Source organism: Galeopterus variegatus, unplaced genomic scaffold (assembly GCF_000696425.1).
Source record: "Galeopterus variegatus unplaced genomic scaffold, G_variegatus-3.0.2 Scaffold4605, whole genome shotgun sequence".
Classification (NCBI taxonomy): domain Eukaryota; kingdom Metazoa; phylum Chordata; class Mammalia; order Dermoptera; family Cynocephalidae; genus Galeopterus; species Galeopterus variegatus.
Genome location: NW_007730716.1, coordinates 102623 through 121388, shown reverse-complemented (window position 1 = coordinate 121388; position 18766 = coordinate 102623). Strand labels below are relative to the sequence as shown.

At 49.4% G+C, this 18766-nt stretch overlaps 1 protein-coding gene across 2 annotated transcripts in view; it reads right to left on the bottom strand.

Annotated features, from left to right (window-relative positions):
- Positions 1 to 12381: 12381 nt before the first annotated feature.
- Positions 12382 to 18766, bottom strand: part of PROSC (proline synthetase co-transcribed homolog (bacterial)) — an 18889-nt gene continuing 12504 nt past the window's right edge. For both annotated transcript variants that reach the window (XM_008587953.1, XM_008587951.1), the window contains 4 exons: positions 17496 to 17630; positions 15255 to 15397; positions 14639 to 14737; positions 12382 to 13712 (listed from right to left, as the gene is read on the bottom strand). In XM_008587953.1, coding sequence (XP_008586175.1) covers positions 13581 to 13712; positions 14639 to 14737; positions 15255 to 15397; positions 17496 to 17630 — 509 coding nt within the window. In that variant the 3' untranslated portion in view covers positions 12382 to 13580. The remainder of the gene's footprint in view (positions 13713 to 14638; positions 14738 to 15254; positions 15398 to 17495; positions 17631 to 18766) is intronic.

The window sequence follows — 18766 nt, the reverse complement described above, 5'->3', positions numbered from 1 at the left end:
AAGGATTTCCACTGTAACACCCCTCTCTGAGGCTGAATAGAGGCCAAATGACACTTAATGAGGCCAGGCTTCCCTATGGGTGGGAATGCGGTGCCTGGTGAAGACGTTTACCAAACACTCCTGTCCTGAAGGTCGCCGTATTTGGCTTCTATACCCACCCAAGGAGGTAAATGGGGCGGGGGTTACTTTCCTAGTTTTGCAAGTACAGACGAGGAAATCGAGTCACTGAGAGGTGAAGAGTCTGGAATTCGGGTGGGAATGTACCTTCTGGTTCCTTCTCAAGTGCTCTCTTCCCTGAGCCACTCAAAGCCTTTCCTGCAGGAAGCTTCCTGCCTATCTGTCCACGGAGATGCAGAGAGGAGTGAACGAGATGCTCACATCAGACTCTTTGTCTTGAGGTTTGTTTGAGCTAAAAAGATGACTCAAATTTAGTTCCCTCAGAAAGTCTGGCTAGGGAACCTGACCAATTAAATGCACCTTGATAGGTGATAAGCTCTTCCACAGAGGTCAGGTCAAGGGACCATGATCAAGGAGACAGGGCTGAATTCTGACAAGAGCTAGGGAGGGGCCTTATCAAAAGTTTTTCTGCAATCTAGGGCAGAAGTGGAATCTACCTGACTGTACTAGACCTGTTCCCTTCAGGGTCTGGGGGTGCCTGTGTACTTTCTTCCTTTCAAAAGGAGTTTGTCTTTGCCAGGGGCTAGCTGCTAGCTGACCTTTCCAAAGCTGGAGTGGACCAGAGCTACCACGGAGGGCCACGGGAGAGCTGACACCTACCGAGTGCTTATCGTGTGCTGGGCACCCAGTAGAGCACATTTTACAAGAGTTAGCTCATCTAGTCTTCACACAGGGTGAGGACACTTGTTTTAACAGGCGGGGACCCTGAACAGTAGCTTGTCCAGGGGTACACAGCTAGGAAGGAATAGAACTGAGACTGGGAGCAGGTATTCCCAGTGCCATACTCTGTAATTTCCAGGGAGGAAAGAGCCCTCAACAATTCCGCCAGGAGTGTCCCTTCCCCTTGAGGTTTTCTTACTTTGATTCCCGGGCCCTCTCTGAGCCCAACCTTTAAGGATGTGCGCTCCCAAACCACAGGTGGTGGTGGGAGCAGGGGTCTCTGCTTATTTCCCTAGCAGAGTCGGGAAGGCAGAAGCTTCACTACCAAGTGAGGAGAAAGCGCGGGGTGAACGGAGACTACACGGAGACTATGAACACGTGTAGGTACCTGCGACTGCAGAGGCTACCATTTTCCCAGCACCAGGCCCTGTTCTCTTCTAAGGCCTGTCTGAGGGCCCCACCCAGGCTGGCCACCTTTTGATTTTTACATTTTCTGTCTCCCTTCTGTGCCTCATTGTCTTTCAGAGGCAGAATCCTGACAGCACAGACCCAGGTCAACTGTGGATAACGGCCCATAATTGGATCGACGGTGCAAACGTGGCATGTCTCCAGGGTTCCATTAGCTCAGAGTGACGAGGGGAGGCACAGTGCCTGCGGCCCCCCTTCCCCACCCCCCTCCCAGGACGGCTCCACTGGGTGGTCCCCGAGCTCTTTTCCCTGCTCCATATCTCCCCATGGGGACTGCGCTGAGCTGCCTGTCCTGTTGGGACATTCACACTGAGTGTTCACGACAGAGCAAAGCTCGTGCCACAATCAGAAGGAATGAATCAGAACCGTGGGAAGCTGCCCAGATCAATATTGGGGCCTGCGACGGCTTCTCTTTGGTGATCGGATTCTGCCACACACAAGGTCCCTGTGTGTAATTTAGACACTCCCACAGGAAAGGGCCAGAATCTCTGTCTCTGTTAAAATCCAACTCCCCTTTAAGTAGAATCTACTCATATTCTCCCAGACAAAGATAATTTTTGCACTGTGAGCACAGCTAGATTCAAGTCCTGCCTCTTTGCTTTACTGATCATGTAACTTTGGGAAAGTCATTTAATTTAGCTAGATCTCAGTTTTCTCATCTGGGACAGGGGGAATAAAATAGAGTATCTACTTCAGGGGATTGTGGTGATGATGGGAGTTATATGTCTGTGTGGTTATAATCCAAACATATATTGGTCTTAGTCCCTGGTTCCTAACACAGAGATCCTAAAACTCTTGGCATTTCCTGAGAGATAGGAGCACGTTTTGTCCATTTCAATCACACCTGAGTTTATGCTAATGAGGTGACTTAGGGCAGGGCCCTGAGAGAGCCTCAGAGTGGGGCTGGTCACTGGAAAGACCAAGTAATTAGAGGGTTTGAACTTTCAACCCCACCCCCCAACCTGTGGAAAGAAGACAGGTGAGGCTGGTGACTGAGTTCTCCGAAAACTCTTGAACAGTGAGACTCAGAAAGCTTCTGGGTTGGTGAGCACTCCAACCAGGAGGCGTCCAGAGGGAGCACGGAAGCTCCGTGCCCTAACCGCCCCCTGTACCTTGCTCTGTGTGTCTTGTCCATTTAGCTAGTCCTGGGTTGTATTCTTTATAATAAACCAGCAAACGTAAGTAAAGTGTTTTCCTGAGTTCTGTGAGCGATTCTAGCAAATCATCTAACCTGAGGAAGGGGTCGTTGAAACCCTTGATTCATAGCCAGAAGTACAGGTGTCCTGGGACTTGTGACTGGCCTCTGAAGGGGGGACAGTCACGGGGAACTGAGCCCCTTAACTTGTGCAGTCTGTACTGACTTCACGTACGGTCAGAATTGAATTGAGTTGTAGGACACCCAGCTGGGGTCAAAAGTCTGAGGACTGGCGCGAGAAACCCCCCTGCCTGGCACAGACGACTAACTCGGTGGCGTGAGCTGGCCTGCTCCCCTGGGCTTGCTGCTGCTCCTGTCATTGGCACCCTTAATATTGTCTCACTAACATAAGTTCACGGTTGACATATTTGGCTCTTCCCCTAGGATGAAAGGTCCTAGAAGAGGGAATTGTTTTATTTCTGTGACTCCCAATCTGTTTTAATGCCCAACAAATAGAGACGTTTATTTAACTCGTTCAACAAAGAGTTACTGAGGTCTTAGTCATTTATTTATTTTTATTTATTTATTTTTGTGACCAGTAAGGGGATCGCAACCCTCGGCACGGTGTTGCCCACACCGCGCTCAGCCAGTGAGCCCACCGGCCATCCCTATATAGGATCCGAACCCACAGCCTTGGCGCTCCCAGCGCCGCACTCTCCCAAGTGAGCCACAGGGTCGGCCCCTTAGCCATTTATTTAAATAATATTTATTAAGCATCTACTATATGTCAGATGCTGTTTCAGGCACTGAGGATATAGTTATGAACCAAAAAAAGTCTGTGGTTCCACGGTGCTAAAACTATAGCAGAGAGAGACAGACCACATGTAAATAAGCAAATAAATATGCATACTCTAGTATGGTGCGCAAGCAGGGTAGGGTTAGGGGATGAGGAATGGCAGGGAAGACCTCTCCGACAAGGTGCTCTTTGGGCAGAGTTCTGCTGGAGTGAGGGAGCAGGCCACATGGATCTTGGGGGACAGAGCATTCCATGCAGAGGGAACAGCACCTGGCAGTAAGGTGGGAATCACTTGGTGTGTTCATGGAAGAGGTGAGGGGCCAGCGTGGCTGGGTTGAAGGGAGGACAAGGGACCATGCTCTTTGACCGCAGGTCCAGTTTTCTCAGGGCCTTGAAGACCACGGAAAGGACTTTGAATTTTACTCTGCATGAGAAGAGAAGCCTAGAGGGTGTGGGAAGAGGAATAATCTGCTCTGAATTAGACTGAAATCACCTCTCTGCCTCCTCTGTGGAGAGTCAACTGAAGCGACACACGTGGGGAGCCAGAGCCACAGCCCAGTGGAGAAACCGTGACATCTTGGGCACAGGAGGTGGGAGGAGGTGAAGAGAGGCTGGGTCCTGGATGTCGCCTGAAAGTGGAGTCGGACAGGGTCTTCCCGCACACAGGAGGACGGTGTGAGACATGTGTCACGAGTGACCCTGGGTGCGTGGCTTCGGCTGTGAGCAGAGCGGACTGCCGTGTACGAAGCTGGAGAAGACTCAGGAAGGATGAGATCTGGGAACTGACAGTCCGATAGGGAGGAGCAGTTGCTGAATAACTAGAAGTCGCGGTCAGTGCTGTGAGGGGACGGGGCCATGGGAGACGAGGCTGGCGGAGCGCTGTGTCCACGGGGACGAGGAGAGGCCTCTCTGAGGCGGGTGAGCTGCGCTGCCCTGGAGGGGGCACAGGTGCTGGCCAGGTGCAGAGGTGGCCGGAGGTCCCCGGACCCCACGCAGGAAACAGCTGGGGGCCTCAGACCCGGGAGAGCCCGCGTCGTGGAGCAGTGGAGGGGACGGCGCGGGCGTGGGGCGAGGGCTGGGGCCTGGCCTGTCCCCTCCGTCCTCTCCCTGGCCAGCCCCAGGCGCGTCTGCTCCTCGGCTCCTCGGAGCTCCGGGGAGCGTGGCTGTGCCTTGCCCGGGGCCTTACGATGGGTCACCACTCAGGACCGAGGGCCTGTTCTGGGGGCTCCGGGCCGTGCCCATCTGGGGCTCGCTTCCCATCTGGGCTGGGGGCTCCGTGGCGTCCGTGACCCGTTCACAGGCGGGCCGGCTCCATCCGTGCTCCCTGGGGCCAGTGGAGGAGCGGAGGCCGGGCCGCAGGCCGCCACCCTCTGCCTGAGCCCCATCGGGGTGGGACTGGTCCAGCCTCAGGAGGAGGAGAAGCAGCTCTGGCCGAAAGAAGAGTGTGTGGGGGGGACGGAGACGGGGACAGGTGGCAGTGGAGGGAGAGGGTGGCACAGGCCCACGTTGTTACGCAGGTGTGTGGACATGGAGCTTCGAGACTGCAGCAAGGACGACACAGAGGAGGAGCAGGAGAGAAGACGTGGACGGGCACTGAGGCACGGAGCTCAGGTGTGGCCGTCGCGCGCCCTCGCCACCGCGCCTGTGTGGCCGCTGTTCCCGCTCACGGATGAGGACGCTGGCACTCAGAGGGCAAGTGACACGTGGGTGGGTCGGGGCGGGCTCATTTGGCCTTGCTCCCTGCTGTGCTGTGCCGGGGTCGCTCGGGGCGAGTGTGGCACGTGTGAACCATGGTGTCCCCGGCCTAGGGCTGAGGCTCAGGCGTCCGCACCCCTCACCCCAGGCCGGGGCCAACTCAGCGCTGAAGAGGCAGGAGACACAGAGAGTCGCAGGCGCTACTCGAGGTCAGGCCGGAGGAGGGACAGGCACGGCCCCGGGGCGGGGGGCTGGGGGCGAGGACTGGGCCACCCTGGAGGGCCTGTGGCCGGGCCCGGGTGGAGGTGACCTCGAAGCCTTGTCCAGCGCGAAGCCTGCTCCCAGCTCTCGCCGTTGGCTTAAATAATTCTCTTCATCAAAGAAGCACACGCACGTGGTTAACAATGGAACGGCCTGGAAGCGCTTATGACGACCCGCGGTGGCTTTTACCCAGGTGGTGGCTTTTACCCAGCCCTGCTCTCAGGTCCTCGCTGCTGCCTGTGAAGAGGCCACGCTGGGCCTCAAGCCTGGGGCGGGTCTCAACCCGGCCTCCAGGGGCTGCCTCCCGGCTCCCCGCCAGGCCCAGCGCCTTCAGAGTGGGGACAGGTCACCATTGTCCTCCTGCGACCCCACGGCCCCTTCTCACGGCCGCTGCCCCAGCCCGGAGGCGTGGGAGCCCCTCAGCGCTGCAGGCTGCTGCGGCTCAGCTGGGTCCCTGCCGCCTCGCTGGCCCTTGGCATGTGCTGTCCCTGTCGTCCCCCTCTGCTGCTGTCCCTTCCCCTCGCCTCTGTCTGCGCTTTTCTCTCCCTTTCCTCTCCCTCCCCCCTCCCTCTGTCTCTCTCTCTGTTTCTCTCTCCCTCTCTCCCTCTTTCCCTCCCCCTTTCTGTCTCTCTCTGTCTCTCTCTCTTTCTCTCTCTCTCTGTCTCTCTCTTTCTCTCTCTGTCTCTCTCTCCTCTTTCTCTCTCCCTCTCTCTGTCTCTCTCTCTCTCTCTGTCTCGTCTCTCTCTCTGTTTCTCTCTCCCTCTCTCCCTCTTTCCCTCCCCCTTTCTGTCTCTCTCTCTCTCTCTTTCTCTCTCTCTCTGTCTCTCTCTTTCTCTCTCTGTCTCTCTCTCCTCTTTCTCTCTCCCTCTCTCTGTCTCTCTCTCTCTCTCTGTCTCTCTCTCTCTCTCTCTGTCTCTCTCTCTCTCCCCCTCTCTCTCTGGCCTCAGAGCCCTGGGGTCCTCGCTCTGGAAGGAAAGGGTCAGACTTCTGTGCAGGAGGCTGCGGCCCTTCTGACCTGTCAGTGGCCCGGGCCCTGCAGGGCTGCGGTGAGGCTGAGGTGCAGCAGGAGCCACCGGCTCCGGTGGCCTGTCCCCGGGCACTGCGCTCGAGGGAGTTGGGGTGTGTTTCTGGAGCCAGAGCATTTAGTTTTGGTTTCACTCTGGGCTGATTTTGCTGCTTTTACGACCCGGTCTTCAGTTAGGTCTTAGTTTGAAGCTGGGGGAATCAAAGGGAGGCTGATGTCCAGGCTGGGCAGCACGCTAAGGGGAGGCAGGGCCTTCCCACTCCCCGTGTCCAGTTGGGTTATGTCAGCTGTCACCAGTGAGAGACCCATGAGGGGCACTTGTCTTGGGGACTTGGAGCTTCAGTCGCCTCTTGGAGGATCCCCCTTCCTCCTCACCCCACTCCTCCATGGAGACTCAAACGGCTGCAAAGCCCGACCCAGCGCGCCAGGTTCTGTGTACGTCACTTTCCGAGTTCGATCACATTTAACCCCCACAGCAATGCCAGGAGGCAGTTACTCTTAATGTCATCCCCTATTTACAGATGAGGAAACTGAGGCACCAAGGGGGTTAAGGATTGGGCCAAGGTAATTTGGCTGGTAAGGAACAGATTTGAGATTCAAACCCAGACAGACTGGTGTCAGAGTCTTGGAGCAACCACTGTGGCTCTGCGTGTGTATGTGTGTACATGTGCGTATGTGCATATGTGTGTATATGTGTATGTATCGTGTGTATGTAGGTTTGTGAATGTGTATACACATACATGTGTGTGTGTATGCCTATGTGTGTGTGTACGTGTGTATATGTGTATGTATCGTGTGTATATGTGTATGTAGGTTTGTGTATGTGTATACACATACATGTGTGTGTATGCCTATGTGTATGTGTGTACATGTGTACATGTGGGTATGTGTGTATATGTGTATGTATCGTCTGTATATGTGTATGTAGGTTTGTGTATGTGCATATACATACATGTGTGTGTATGCCTATGTGTATGTGTGTACATGTGTGTATGTGTGTATATGTGTATGTATCATGTATATATGTGTATGTAGGTTTGTGTATGTGTATATACATATGTGTGTGTGTATGCCTATGTGTATGTGTGTATGTGTGTACATGTGGGTATCGTGTGTATATGTGTATGTATCATGTATATATGTGTATGTAGGTTTGTGTATGTGTATACACATACATGTGTGTGTGTATGCCTATGTGTATGTGTGTACATGTGTACATGTGCGTATGTGTGTATATGTGTATGTATTGTGTGTATATGTGTATGTGTGTGTATGGTTGTATAAGTACGAGGGTACTTCAAAAAGTTCATGGAAAAATAGAATTAAAAGATGATACAAGTATTTCCATGAACTTTTTGAAGTACCCTCGTGTGTGTGTGTGTGTGTACATGTATGTGTGTGTGCACATGCATGTGTGTGGCAGTTCCACGCCCCAGTCACGGGCCGTCTACTCTGACTCCTGCAGCTTGTCTCCCTGCAAGCATGTTCTCAAACTTACTGCATAAAGTCCTTTTGATGACTGGGTTCCTTGAGTGGACACAGTGGAAGCCCTGTTCCCCCATTCCCTTCCCCCTGCCCCAGCTCTGGGCCTCAGCTCAGAGGTCCAATGGCACCCTGGCTGCCATAGTGGGCCCGGGCCTCCCAGCCAAGCGGAGCCATGCCAGGGACAGCAGACACCACTGCCGGGCACACACTCAAGTTTCGGAGACAGGCCGTGACTGGCCACAAGGAGGTACACACAAAGACGCCTGTGGAGATCTGCACCCCGAGAGACGAAGAAGGTTCACTCAGTGTCGAGTCACAAACCTGGAACAGGGAGACAGCCATATTCAGGTAGAACCATCTCCCTGCCAGAGGGTCCTGCCAAGGGGCAGCCCTCCACGGTTAGCACTAGTTCCAAAGTCCCAGCACCTTGGCAGCAGCCTTGGGGGGTGGCAGGTTCTTGCCTCATCCTATTGGGCCAGTCAAAGTAGCAGCAAAGTACGGCCACTTAGTGATCTCAGCGTTGGGGTCTTCCTGTCACCATGGTTTGTGGTAGAGGGGTTATGACGGGGATCAGAGGGGAAGGGAGATAGAGGATACAGAGGAAAAAAGGGATTGTTGGGCTCCTCCAAAGCCTCCCAAGTCAGGGGACACCTTCCCTTTTTCCTGCAGTGTGGAAGATGCTCTCCTTTGGAAACAACCACCAGCAGGAGGCAGGAAGGCTATGCCAGCCTAGGGTGAGGTCAGGCGGCTGGGGTTCCAGACCCCAGAAGACCAGTGCTCTCTGCATGACAGTGTCCATGGGCGCCCTGGAGGGTCAGTGGCAGTGCTGTGTGGCCCAGCTGGTACCCCCTCCTCAGAGCCCTGGCGCTCCCAGCTGTGGAGAGCAGCTGGCGGAGGCTGCTTCTGCAAGTCTCTGGCTTCATCTTCCCACACATTGAAACCATCAGGGCCTTCGTCTGCAGCCCACCTAGCCCTGTCAGTTAGAGACAAGTCTGGAACACTGCACTGCTATCCAACCAGACCTGCCCCCCCCAGGTCCCCACGCACGGGGGCAGAGACCAGGAGGCAGGGCCCTCGCTCATGCTCAGTCTCAGAACTTTTAAACTATTGTCCTCTATTTTGATCTCCTCTCTGAAAAGTTTACGAGGTTACCATCCACGCTGGGCCCGTTGCTCCACCCTCATCCTCCAAAAGGAATTTGTCAGTGCGGCAGAAACAGGGAATTTGGGGGGCCCCAAATAACGAGGTGCCCCATCAAAGCAGCAAGCAGCCTTCTGTGCCTCATGTTCTGGGGAAGCCAAATCAAAGGCAAACCCTGAATTCTTCTCGCTCACGGCCAATAAAAGCCTTGCTTCAGTGCCGGCTTCCTTTGCTGAAATCAGATATCCTGGTAATAAACAAGTCCGAAAGGCAGGGAAAATCTCTTGCTTCTTTCTGCTGATTAGTTTTTCTTCCTTAAAAAAAATGTTCTCTCCAATAACAGGATGCCTGCCCCAGAAACTTGAGCACAGAACTGCCGCCCTCTCCTGCCCTGCATCCCCACTCCTCCAGAACCTTCCCCTGGGCTCCTGTGGGGGTGGGGGGATGGGGCCTGCTTCCCGAGTGAGCACCAGACTGCTTAGCTCAAAGGCAGGTCAAAGGGGCTGGGGGGAGAGGAGCCCTGGAGAGCTGGCTGCCCACGTACAGGGATGGCCGAGCTCTCAGACCCTGGCTGCTGGGGGCAGTCAGAGATGCGGAAGTAGAGTTTTTGACAATCAGGACCCCTTTTCTCTAAGGCAATCCTTCCGAATTCCTCAGTGTACCCCGGGGCTGTCAAAAGCCCAGCGCCATGAGTTTTAATGTTGAGTCTACAGTTGAGAAAGCCAGACAAGGCAGATCTTGAGGCATCAGAGGGGCTGGCTGGGCGGAAGGGCCGGGAATGTTGCTTGCTGGGACTGCCCTGCCCCCGCACGTCAGCCCTGTCCTGGGCCCCCTCCTGTCCTTGTGCAATCCCAGGGAAAATGTATGTCCACATGTGGCCTGCTGTGAAGGAGTGCCCTCCCCTGATGTGCTGACATCCCTCCTCTTCCCCCACCAAATAGGTTTTTAAGTGACTTTGCTGTCAGAGATGCTATTCTGTTTGTTTTTCCTTCTGACACTATCTCTCAGGAGAGTTTCTGGTCAGGAGAATTATGTTGAGGCTGCAGATTGCAAGAGAATTGCGCCTAATGGGGAACAGACAGACAAGACACCTTTCATGTCCGGCCAAGTTTTTTTTCCCCTCTCTCTCTCCCTCTCTCCCACTTCTCATCTTCCCTTTTTGGCTTCAAAGTTGGACCGAGTTTGTGCTTGTTTCTTTGGTACATCTGGAGAATAAGGTCACACATTGATTTTATTTTGGAGATTGGCAGCTGGGTCAGGCTTAGCTCTGAGGCTGCAGGCAGCACTGCTCCTCGGGAGGGCGGGCGGGGTAGATGCCAGCATGGAGTGCCTCCAGCTAGCTAGCGGTAATGGGACCATTCGAGAAGGCATGTGGGCACTCGAAGGGTGGCTGTACTCCCATGGGACCTCAACGCTCAGGAGCTTGAGCTTGTATTTATCTTAAATACAAGAAAGGTGCCCAAAGTCCCTCCCTCTGTCCCCACCACATGCCATTTCAGCTGATCTGTGCTGGACTTTATAGAAGAACAAGTGTTAGCTCTGAGGTCCCTTGGGACCTCAAAATGATTATAGGAGAGGAACTTAAGTGTAAGGACCCTCCACCCTGTAAACAGCAACTCAACCACACAAAGCCGTGGTATATACACGTTGAGGCAAACTGGGTGGAAGAGAAAGCCCTTTTCTTTACCTATGTGCTTCTTGAGGGGAGGGCAGATCAGTCAAACATTTGGTGGACGATTTGGATTCTTTTGCCATTAGTCATGAGGCTGATGTAAGAGCATTCAACTGATTTCATGGTAAAGACGGTTACAGTTCCCAGAGTAAATTACTTCCAATTGCACCACTGACGACATCCCAGTCCTCTTGCATAGCCCTTCAACACTTTGGTGGGAAGCACAGGGCACTTCTTTTCTGATGGACAAAGACGTCTTGGATTTTGAGAATGTCCCATTTGACCTCATTCTTTCTGTGTCTAGCCCTGGGGAACAGAATTCACTGCCGGTCCAACTCCAGGGAGAAAAGGGCACCATTTGCACACTCTGGGCCTTGCAGCTTGTGGGACAATTTGAATCTGGAGAAGGAATGTGTGTGTTAGGGAAATGGGGTGACGGAAGGGGAGGCTAATCCCACTCACGGCTGGATTTAATTCTCTCCTTCCTTCTCACCCCCACTGCTTGTGGTTTCAAAGTTTGTTCTGCATTGATGCATAATTCTCAACTGTTACAATAGACTAAAAACATACATTTCTTTTATGGTAATAAGCTTCTCTTAAATTAAAGCTGCAAATCTAAGAATATGCCACTTATAAATGATTAAAGCCAGAGATGGAAGATAGCAGTATGGTATAGTGGCCAAGCTCTGGACCAGAAGTCAAGAGTCCCGAGTTTATTCCTTGCCCTGCCACCAGTGCACTCTGACCTGACAAGGAGAGCACTGAACATTCTCTGGGCCTCAGTGCCCTTGTCTGCAAAGAGATACCACCAAATAGCCTAAAATGCCCTACTAGCTGTTGGGAGTACAATGAGAGAATATAGAGAATACTGCTTTATATGCCACAGATGTTAAAAATAAAGGGGGACTACAGTTTGAGTATTGAGATTGGTTTAGGAAATGTGACTGAGGAACTTCCCAGGAGATCAAAGCCTTGATGGATTACTGGGAGGCCTTTGAGGTCTCCAACTTTCTGAGGCTGGCTTCAGGGCAGGCAGACAAGGCCCCAGGCCACTGACAGCTGCTGGACAGCACAGGTGGGTCTGGTCCAGGAGAGTGTGCTGATGTAACTCAGGAAATTTGCTGTGCAGCTGTCACCGCTTTGCTGATGTAACTCAGGAAATTTGCTGTGCAGCTGTCACCGCTTTGGTGAAAATCTGGGAGAAACCCAACCTGCTGCCCATCTCGTAGAACAAAAAACAAAGTCGCAGCCTGACTCAATTTTCTCTCTGCAAAAGTCCTGTCCTGCTGTGGATACAGCGGACAGACGTACTTTGGTTTCCCTCCCTTATCTGCACTGATTTGGCCTCCACTGGCTGCCTCCCTCTTCCCTGTTCTTAGACTCCAGGCATAAGCCAGAGATCTTTATTACTCAAACCATCTCACCTCTCCCGAAGGGTTCCAGTCACCTCAAAGTTAGCAAAGAAGTAAGGTGGCTGAAAGCACCTGCTGGCCCTGCAAGAATCAGCTGTATCACTTTGGAAAATCCTGTCCTCTCTGGCCTTCATTTCTGCCTGTAAAGACGGAGCGAGACTAAATAACCAGGAGTCCCCTGCAGGATAAATTGCTGACGGATCCCCAATGCTTGCCCCTCAGGCTAGCCAATGTCGCCATCTAGAGGCAATTCAAGAGTTTCTTTCAGCAAGAACATTTCATTTTCTTGCCCTTAGAAGCGGTAAATCCCTCTCTCATCCATGATGTGGCTTTGGCTGCATCTGTGACCCAAGGGAAGCCCTGCTCCAGAGCCAGGCTGGCATGGTGCCAAGGAACGGGCACAGCTGCTTCCTGTTGGTTCCAATGCCCCTCCTACTCATTCACTACACCAGGTCATAAAAAATAAATATTTTAATTGTTTTGTAATTGGCACAGATGGTATAATTCAAACTCACATTTTTATTTAATAGACTCTGAAATCACACTATAGCTTTGATTGAAACAGTACAGGAATCATAATGGCTTAAGTTTTACAAAATTACATTCAGCAGCAGCATCATGTTCTGAAAGTTATTACATAAAATTAAAGACTGGGGCTTGAATAAATGAGAGAAAAAGTCATTTAGAAAATACACAATCACCCACACCGAAGCCATCAGTCATGACTGTTGGAGAATTGTGCTTCCTGGCTTTTGAAGATCTTGCTACTTTATTAACCACCAAGGAGAGCTGCAAAATTCTGGCTTATAAATATAGTGGGAAGGCTATAAATGAGCCTGCAAAGTGCTCCTCAGGAAAAGGAATGTCAAAGCCAGGACTTGCTGAAAACATGTGCCTGAGCTTGGCTTTGAAGGAATCTTCTGTTTCTGAGGAGTAATGAGATTCACTGGACTTTGATAAAAAAAATCACCATAAAGAGGATCATGGTGGAAGAGAAATCATGTCATTAAATTCTCATCACTGTAGGTCCCAGAGGAAAAAGCTGTCTCTTCAGGAGGATGTCAGAAAGGCCCAAGTCCTATTTGTTACTCCTATAATTTTAGTGTCAATACCACGGGGTGGCCAGTGACACAAACTCTAATTAGCAACAATTTGTGTTTGAAGAATTAACTTGAGCCATTTCTTGAAGTTACCTTACGGCCATTCCAGAGTAGAGAATATCTTCACATATCTACTGGCAAGGGTAGAAGCTGGGGGCAGAAATTACCTTGTTCCAGAGCAGCAAAGGTGACTGATGATTTAGGAGGAGTTTGCAGGATGCTGGTAACCATAGGGAGTTTCCTATTACAGTGGGATGAAAATGGCAATTTCTCTGACTTCCATGATTATGGGCATCAGGGACCAAATTTTAACCTGGAAAAGGCATTCACGGATTGGTTTGTTGGTACTCCCAGGCAGAATTCAATATTAAACTCAATTTCTTGCTATTGATTTCAAAACTGTTCTGCAGTAATGTCTGGGTTTCTAAAATTCAGTCCAAAACCACTGTTTGAAGCGAGCTTCCTATGTCAGAGCATGACTGTGCTGTAACACAGGGAGTATAAAAATGGAAATCTAGGTTAGTGCACAGTTAGTCTTCTTGGTTGCTCCTCGGCTCAGTGTTCCTGTGCCACCTCCACTGGGGCCTTCAGGTCTGCTGCGGACTTGTCTGGGGCAGGTTTCTTTGAGTAATCCCGCTCTCCAAAAATGGTGCTTCCTACTCGGACATTTGTAGATCCTACTTCAATCTATGGGAAAGAATCAAGGACCAAGTTTAAAACAATGAAAAGTAGCAAATGCTGACGTTGTGCCTCCCATTCTGGCTCGAGAGGTTTCCATGAAGACTGACGACTATGGAACTGAAGATGACGACTGGGCAGCGGTTCTCTTGGGCAATGCAACCTTTCAGGGGTGTTTAGGAAATAAGGATTTCTTTGGTTTTCATGGGGATTGGAGAGCATGACTGGCATTCAGTTGGGGGGGGACAGGGATGTCAGATACCTGCAGCGTGTGGTACACAGCAAACAGTTAGCTGTCTTAGAGCCCACACACCTTTCCAATGTTCCATGGTCAGGTAGATGAGAAAACCTCCTTATAATTGTCTGAGCACAAAATCAAATTCCTTTTTACTTATGAACACGAAGTATTTTTGCTCTGTTTTAATATATACAATTTTCCAGGAATGCAAGTTTATACTTTGATTTTTGGAACATTATCAAGTTATTTATGGTTCCAGAAAATCACATATTTGAGTTGTCAATACAGCATACCTGTGTCAGTTCACATTTACACTTGTTGCATTCACGGTGACCTGCATGTAAGATCAAGCATTGGATCACTTGATTATGGTTTACTGTAATATATCTATGCCCAAGCATAATAAAATGCTTTTAAAAATTATAAGTTTAATTTCTTATTTCCCTTTAAATTACACTTAGGGAATTATTTTGAGTTTTAAAAAATTAGGTGTCCAGCTATATAATTTCTACAAATTTTATTTCAAAAAAGATGGGGTGTGGAGAGTGGGGAGATGTTAGAATAGTTGAGAACCACTGAGACTGAGTTCCCTATTGCTACAATGAGGCATTTCAGAGGTTTCTCCAGCAAATAATTCTTGCTTAAGGCTTTTGGACCCTACCGTTGAGGCAGATAAGGGCACCGGAAAGACACTTACTGCATGCTGGAAGTCCATGGACATGCCCATGCTCAGCTCGACCTGGTCAGTAGGGATGTTCAGCTTTTTACACAGCTCCTCCCGGAGGGACAATAACACCTGATAGAAAGGCAAATGTGACACCTACTGTATTCCTACCTTCTCTAATGACGCCTAAAATGCCTCAAAGTGGCTGAATTTGAAACTCTCTGACAGATGTTATTTACTCCTCATGATTTCAAGGCCCACCAAAATTGACAGAAGTTACTGAAAGCTCTGACAGATGTTATTTACTCCTCATGATTTCAAGGCCCACCAAAATTGACAGAAGTTACTTACATGCAGGTATATAGCAAACTCCCCCACTTTCAAGAAAACTATCAGTCACTGGAGAGGAAGAAAGAGCTAATTTTCTCTCAAAACCGTGTTTTAGCCAAGTACAAATAGAGCTGAGAAAGGTCTGTGGGGTTTTGGGAGTCTGTTCTTCCCTTTTCCTATAAGAAGAGGGTTATAACAGCTGACAGGCAACGTCTGGGATGTCTTTACAGTTTACCGCAACAGCCAGCCCTACAACAGCATTTCACTGTGCACATGGGCAACCCCTCTCCCCTCAACCCTCACTCCCGGCCCCCAGTACCTGGAAGTCTGGATTTGGTCCTTGACTAAGATCATGCCCAAAGCTTCCTATGGTCATCAGCCCCACAAATTCCAGGCTGGGGCACTTGGCATTTATGTGTTCCACCACAGCTACCGTCTCTGAAGGTGGAAGGCCATATTTACCTTCACAAAAAGAAACAGAAGACACCTATAATTTGATGTCTTAAACAGCCAGGGGAAGGCTCTGTTTTCATCCTTTCCTACAAGAGAGGAGGGGATGCCCAGACAAGACAAGTTAATTCAACCTCTTGAAATAACCTATCCTCAAGTCCTGAAAAGCAACTTTATATTTGGGGTCTTCTTAGATTTTACTCCCCTTATTGTCAGGTTCTGAATTTCTCAGGGAAAGACCTATAAATTGGATTCTCTTTACTTCATCTCAAGATCTTAGCTGAGAACAGCTAGGTGAAAGGGAAAAGAAAAAACCTTGCTTTTCTTGGGACAACTGGAAGATTCACATTGCCAGAATGCCAGATGAATGTGAGAATTCTTTTTCTTTCTTTTTTTTTTTTTAAAAGATGACCGGTAAGGGGATCTCAACCCTTGGCTTGGTGTTGTCAGCACCACGCTCAGCCAGTGAGCAAACCGGCCATCCCTATACGGGATCCGAACCCGTGGCCTTGGTGTTATCAGCACCGCACTCTAGCGAGTGAGCCACGGGCTGGCCCGAGAGAATTATTTTTCTAAACCCAGTATTTTTACAGTTTTATTATTAATCGAATTACAAAAAAATTAAAGTACACATTAAATTGTTTTGATTACATATTTGCAATGTTTAACTGAACTTGCTAATTAACAACTAGAGAAAGAATTTGCAACAAATGGTTATTGCTAATGCAGTTATAAGGGTTACTGATATTGTCTTGCCCCCATTTATCAAATGGAGATGGTAGGAACATTCACTTCAATCTCTAATTATTGCAAACTATAGGTAATTATCAAGAAATGATATAATAAAAATGTGATCTGGAGTCAATTTCAGATTTACCTACATTGATAATATAGCTATAATCTGGGTGCATGTATATACAATAACTGTTAAAGTCTACTGAACTCTTATGTGCCAGGCACATATGCCAAGTCCTAAAAGCATTTCATTTAATGCAATAACTCTGTGAGGTAAGTACTTTTACCAGCTCCCTTCTAAAGATAAGAAAACTGAGGTATAGGGAGGCTAAGTACCACTTCCAAGGTCACACAACTAGGAACTACTGGACTGGGATTTGAACCCAGGTGGCCTGACCCCTAAGGCTACCTGAAAATCAGATGCCTATTCTGTGCCCTTTCATGCCAAGATTTGGGGAACAGTGGTGCTTTAAGGGTTATAAGCAAATGCCCGATCTTTAAACATTCACTCTCAACAAACCGCTAACAAAGTAAGATGTGCAGGGTTCTGTGCTAACAGCTTTTCGTGCATTACCACAGTTAATCTTCATTACACCCACCAAAGTAGGTTCTATTATGATGTCATTGCCAGACAAGGAAACTGAGGTGGAGAGGTTAGGTAACCTCCCCAAGTTTATAGAGCTGAAGGGTGGCGGAGCTCAAAACCAAGGTCTGGGGCTGGCCCGGTGGCGCACTGCTACAGTGCGCCGTTTGGGAAGCGCGGTGGCGCTCCCGCCGAGGGTTCGGATCCCACATACAGACCGGCTGCTCACTGGCTGAGCGAGGAGCGGGGGCAACACCGAGGGTTGCGATCCCGTAGCCGGTCCCGGTCCGGTACGGGCGCGACACTGAGGGTTGCGATCCTTGCCGGTCACGAAAAAAAAAAAAGACAAAACCAAGGTCTGTCTGATGTCAAAACCCATGCTCCTATTCACTATGTTATACTGTTAACCCAAGCCCTGAAAAGACATTCACTGACTTGTGCTCACAGTGACTTTTTTTTCTCGTCTCTCCCAATGTAACACTAAGTAATTTTTTAAGAACTAAGAAGTATTATACGTGTAACTGTGATCTCGTTCAAAAATGATGGTGACCTCTGGGGATTTTTAGAAGCTCTAAGTCACAATCCCCTTAACAAACCAAGATGTACTAAAGAATTATACGTGGACTGGCTTGCATGTCATTATGCTATATAGATTACATATAAAACAGCTTACTTAAAGGCCTGTGATTTCATTCCATAACCTTATCCATCAGATACTTAGGCCTGCCATTCTCTCTGAGCTTCAACCATCCTAAGGGAAGAAAAATCTACAATTTGGGTCTGGCCACTTACTTTCCTCTCCACTGGTGTTAATCTGGACCATAACCTTTAACCTTTCAGGAGAACCTCTTTTCTGCCAGGAACTGTTCACTTTGTCTGCCAGCTTCACAGAATCCACAGTTTCCAGCATGAAGAGATTGGGGACAGCTGTAATGAGAAAGAGGCAAGGTAGTATTCTTCATACACTCTGTTGCAGCAAGTAACACGTAACAAGTCTTTGACTTGAGAGAATGATAAATATCCTAGGAAAAGAAAAAAGACAGTTAAATCTCAGTTCTGCCAAGACAAAAGTGACAGTTTTACTAGATATGAGTTCAAATGTCAGACCATCCCTGGCTAATCAGCAAAGATGAATAAGGAAAGGGAAACCCCGACATACCACAACCAGGCAGCATATGCACCCATATGCTTCAAGAAGCTGGCAATGGAGAGATTTCTAATAGCTGGCTTGATGCCATAAGTCTCAGTTCAAACTGAGAGAAACAGGTCAAGATGGCAATGAGGAAAGGACACCAGTGGAAACCAAAACGGTTCCCTGGCATGGTATCACCATGTTCTCAAGCTTTCTGGGATGGGGTGTTCTTAGTCAACAATGACATCAGAATGACCCATACACTGAAAGCTCAGTGAGACACGGAAGTCATCAAAGCCAGCTTGGTTTTCAGAGATGCATGTGAAACGATGTATCTGCCTTGTCTCATAAATAACAGCAACAACAACAATGGAAGCAACACCAGCATCTTACTTTTATTGAACGTGGAAATCTTCAGCACAGCATGCTAATCACTTTATATGCATAATTTCTTTTTAATCTTCACCACAGTTCATGAAGGACTATTATTATCTCCATTTTACAGAAGGGGATATTCAGGCACCAAAAAGTAAAAGTTTATTCAAGTTTACAAAATTAATAAATATTAGAGCTGTGATTTGAACTAAGGCAAACTGACTTATTCTTAATACTGAATTTGAGCTCAGGCTACTTTGCTTGGATAAACATAAACTAAAAAAAAAGACAAAAAGAATAGATGCCTGTTGTAAAATAATAAAATAAAAAGCAATGCAGGGCCGGCCCGGTGGCGCACTGGATAGTGCGCCGCTTGGGAAGCGTGGCGGCGCTCCCGCCCGAGGGTTCGGATCCCACATACAGACCGGTTCCCGCTCACTGGCTGAGCGAGGCGCGGGGGCAGCACCGAGGGTTGCAATCCCGTTGCCGGTCCTTGGTCCGGTACGGGGGCAACACTGAGGGTTGCGATACGTTGCCGGACACGGAAAAAGACAAA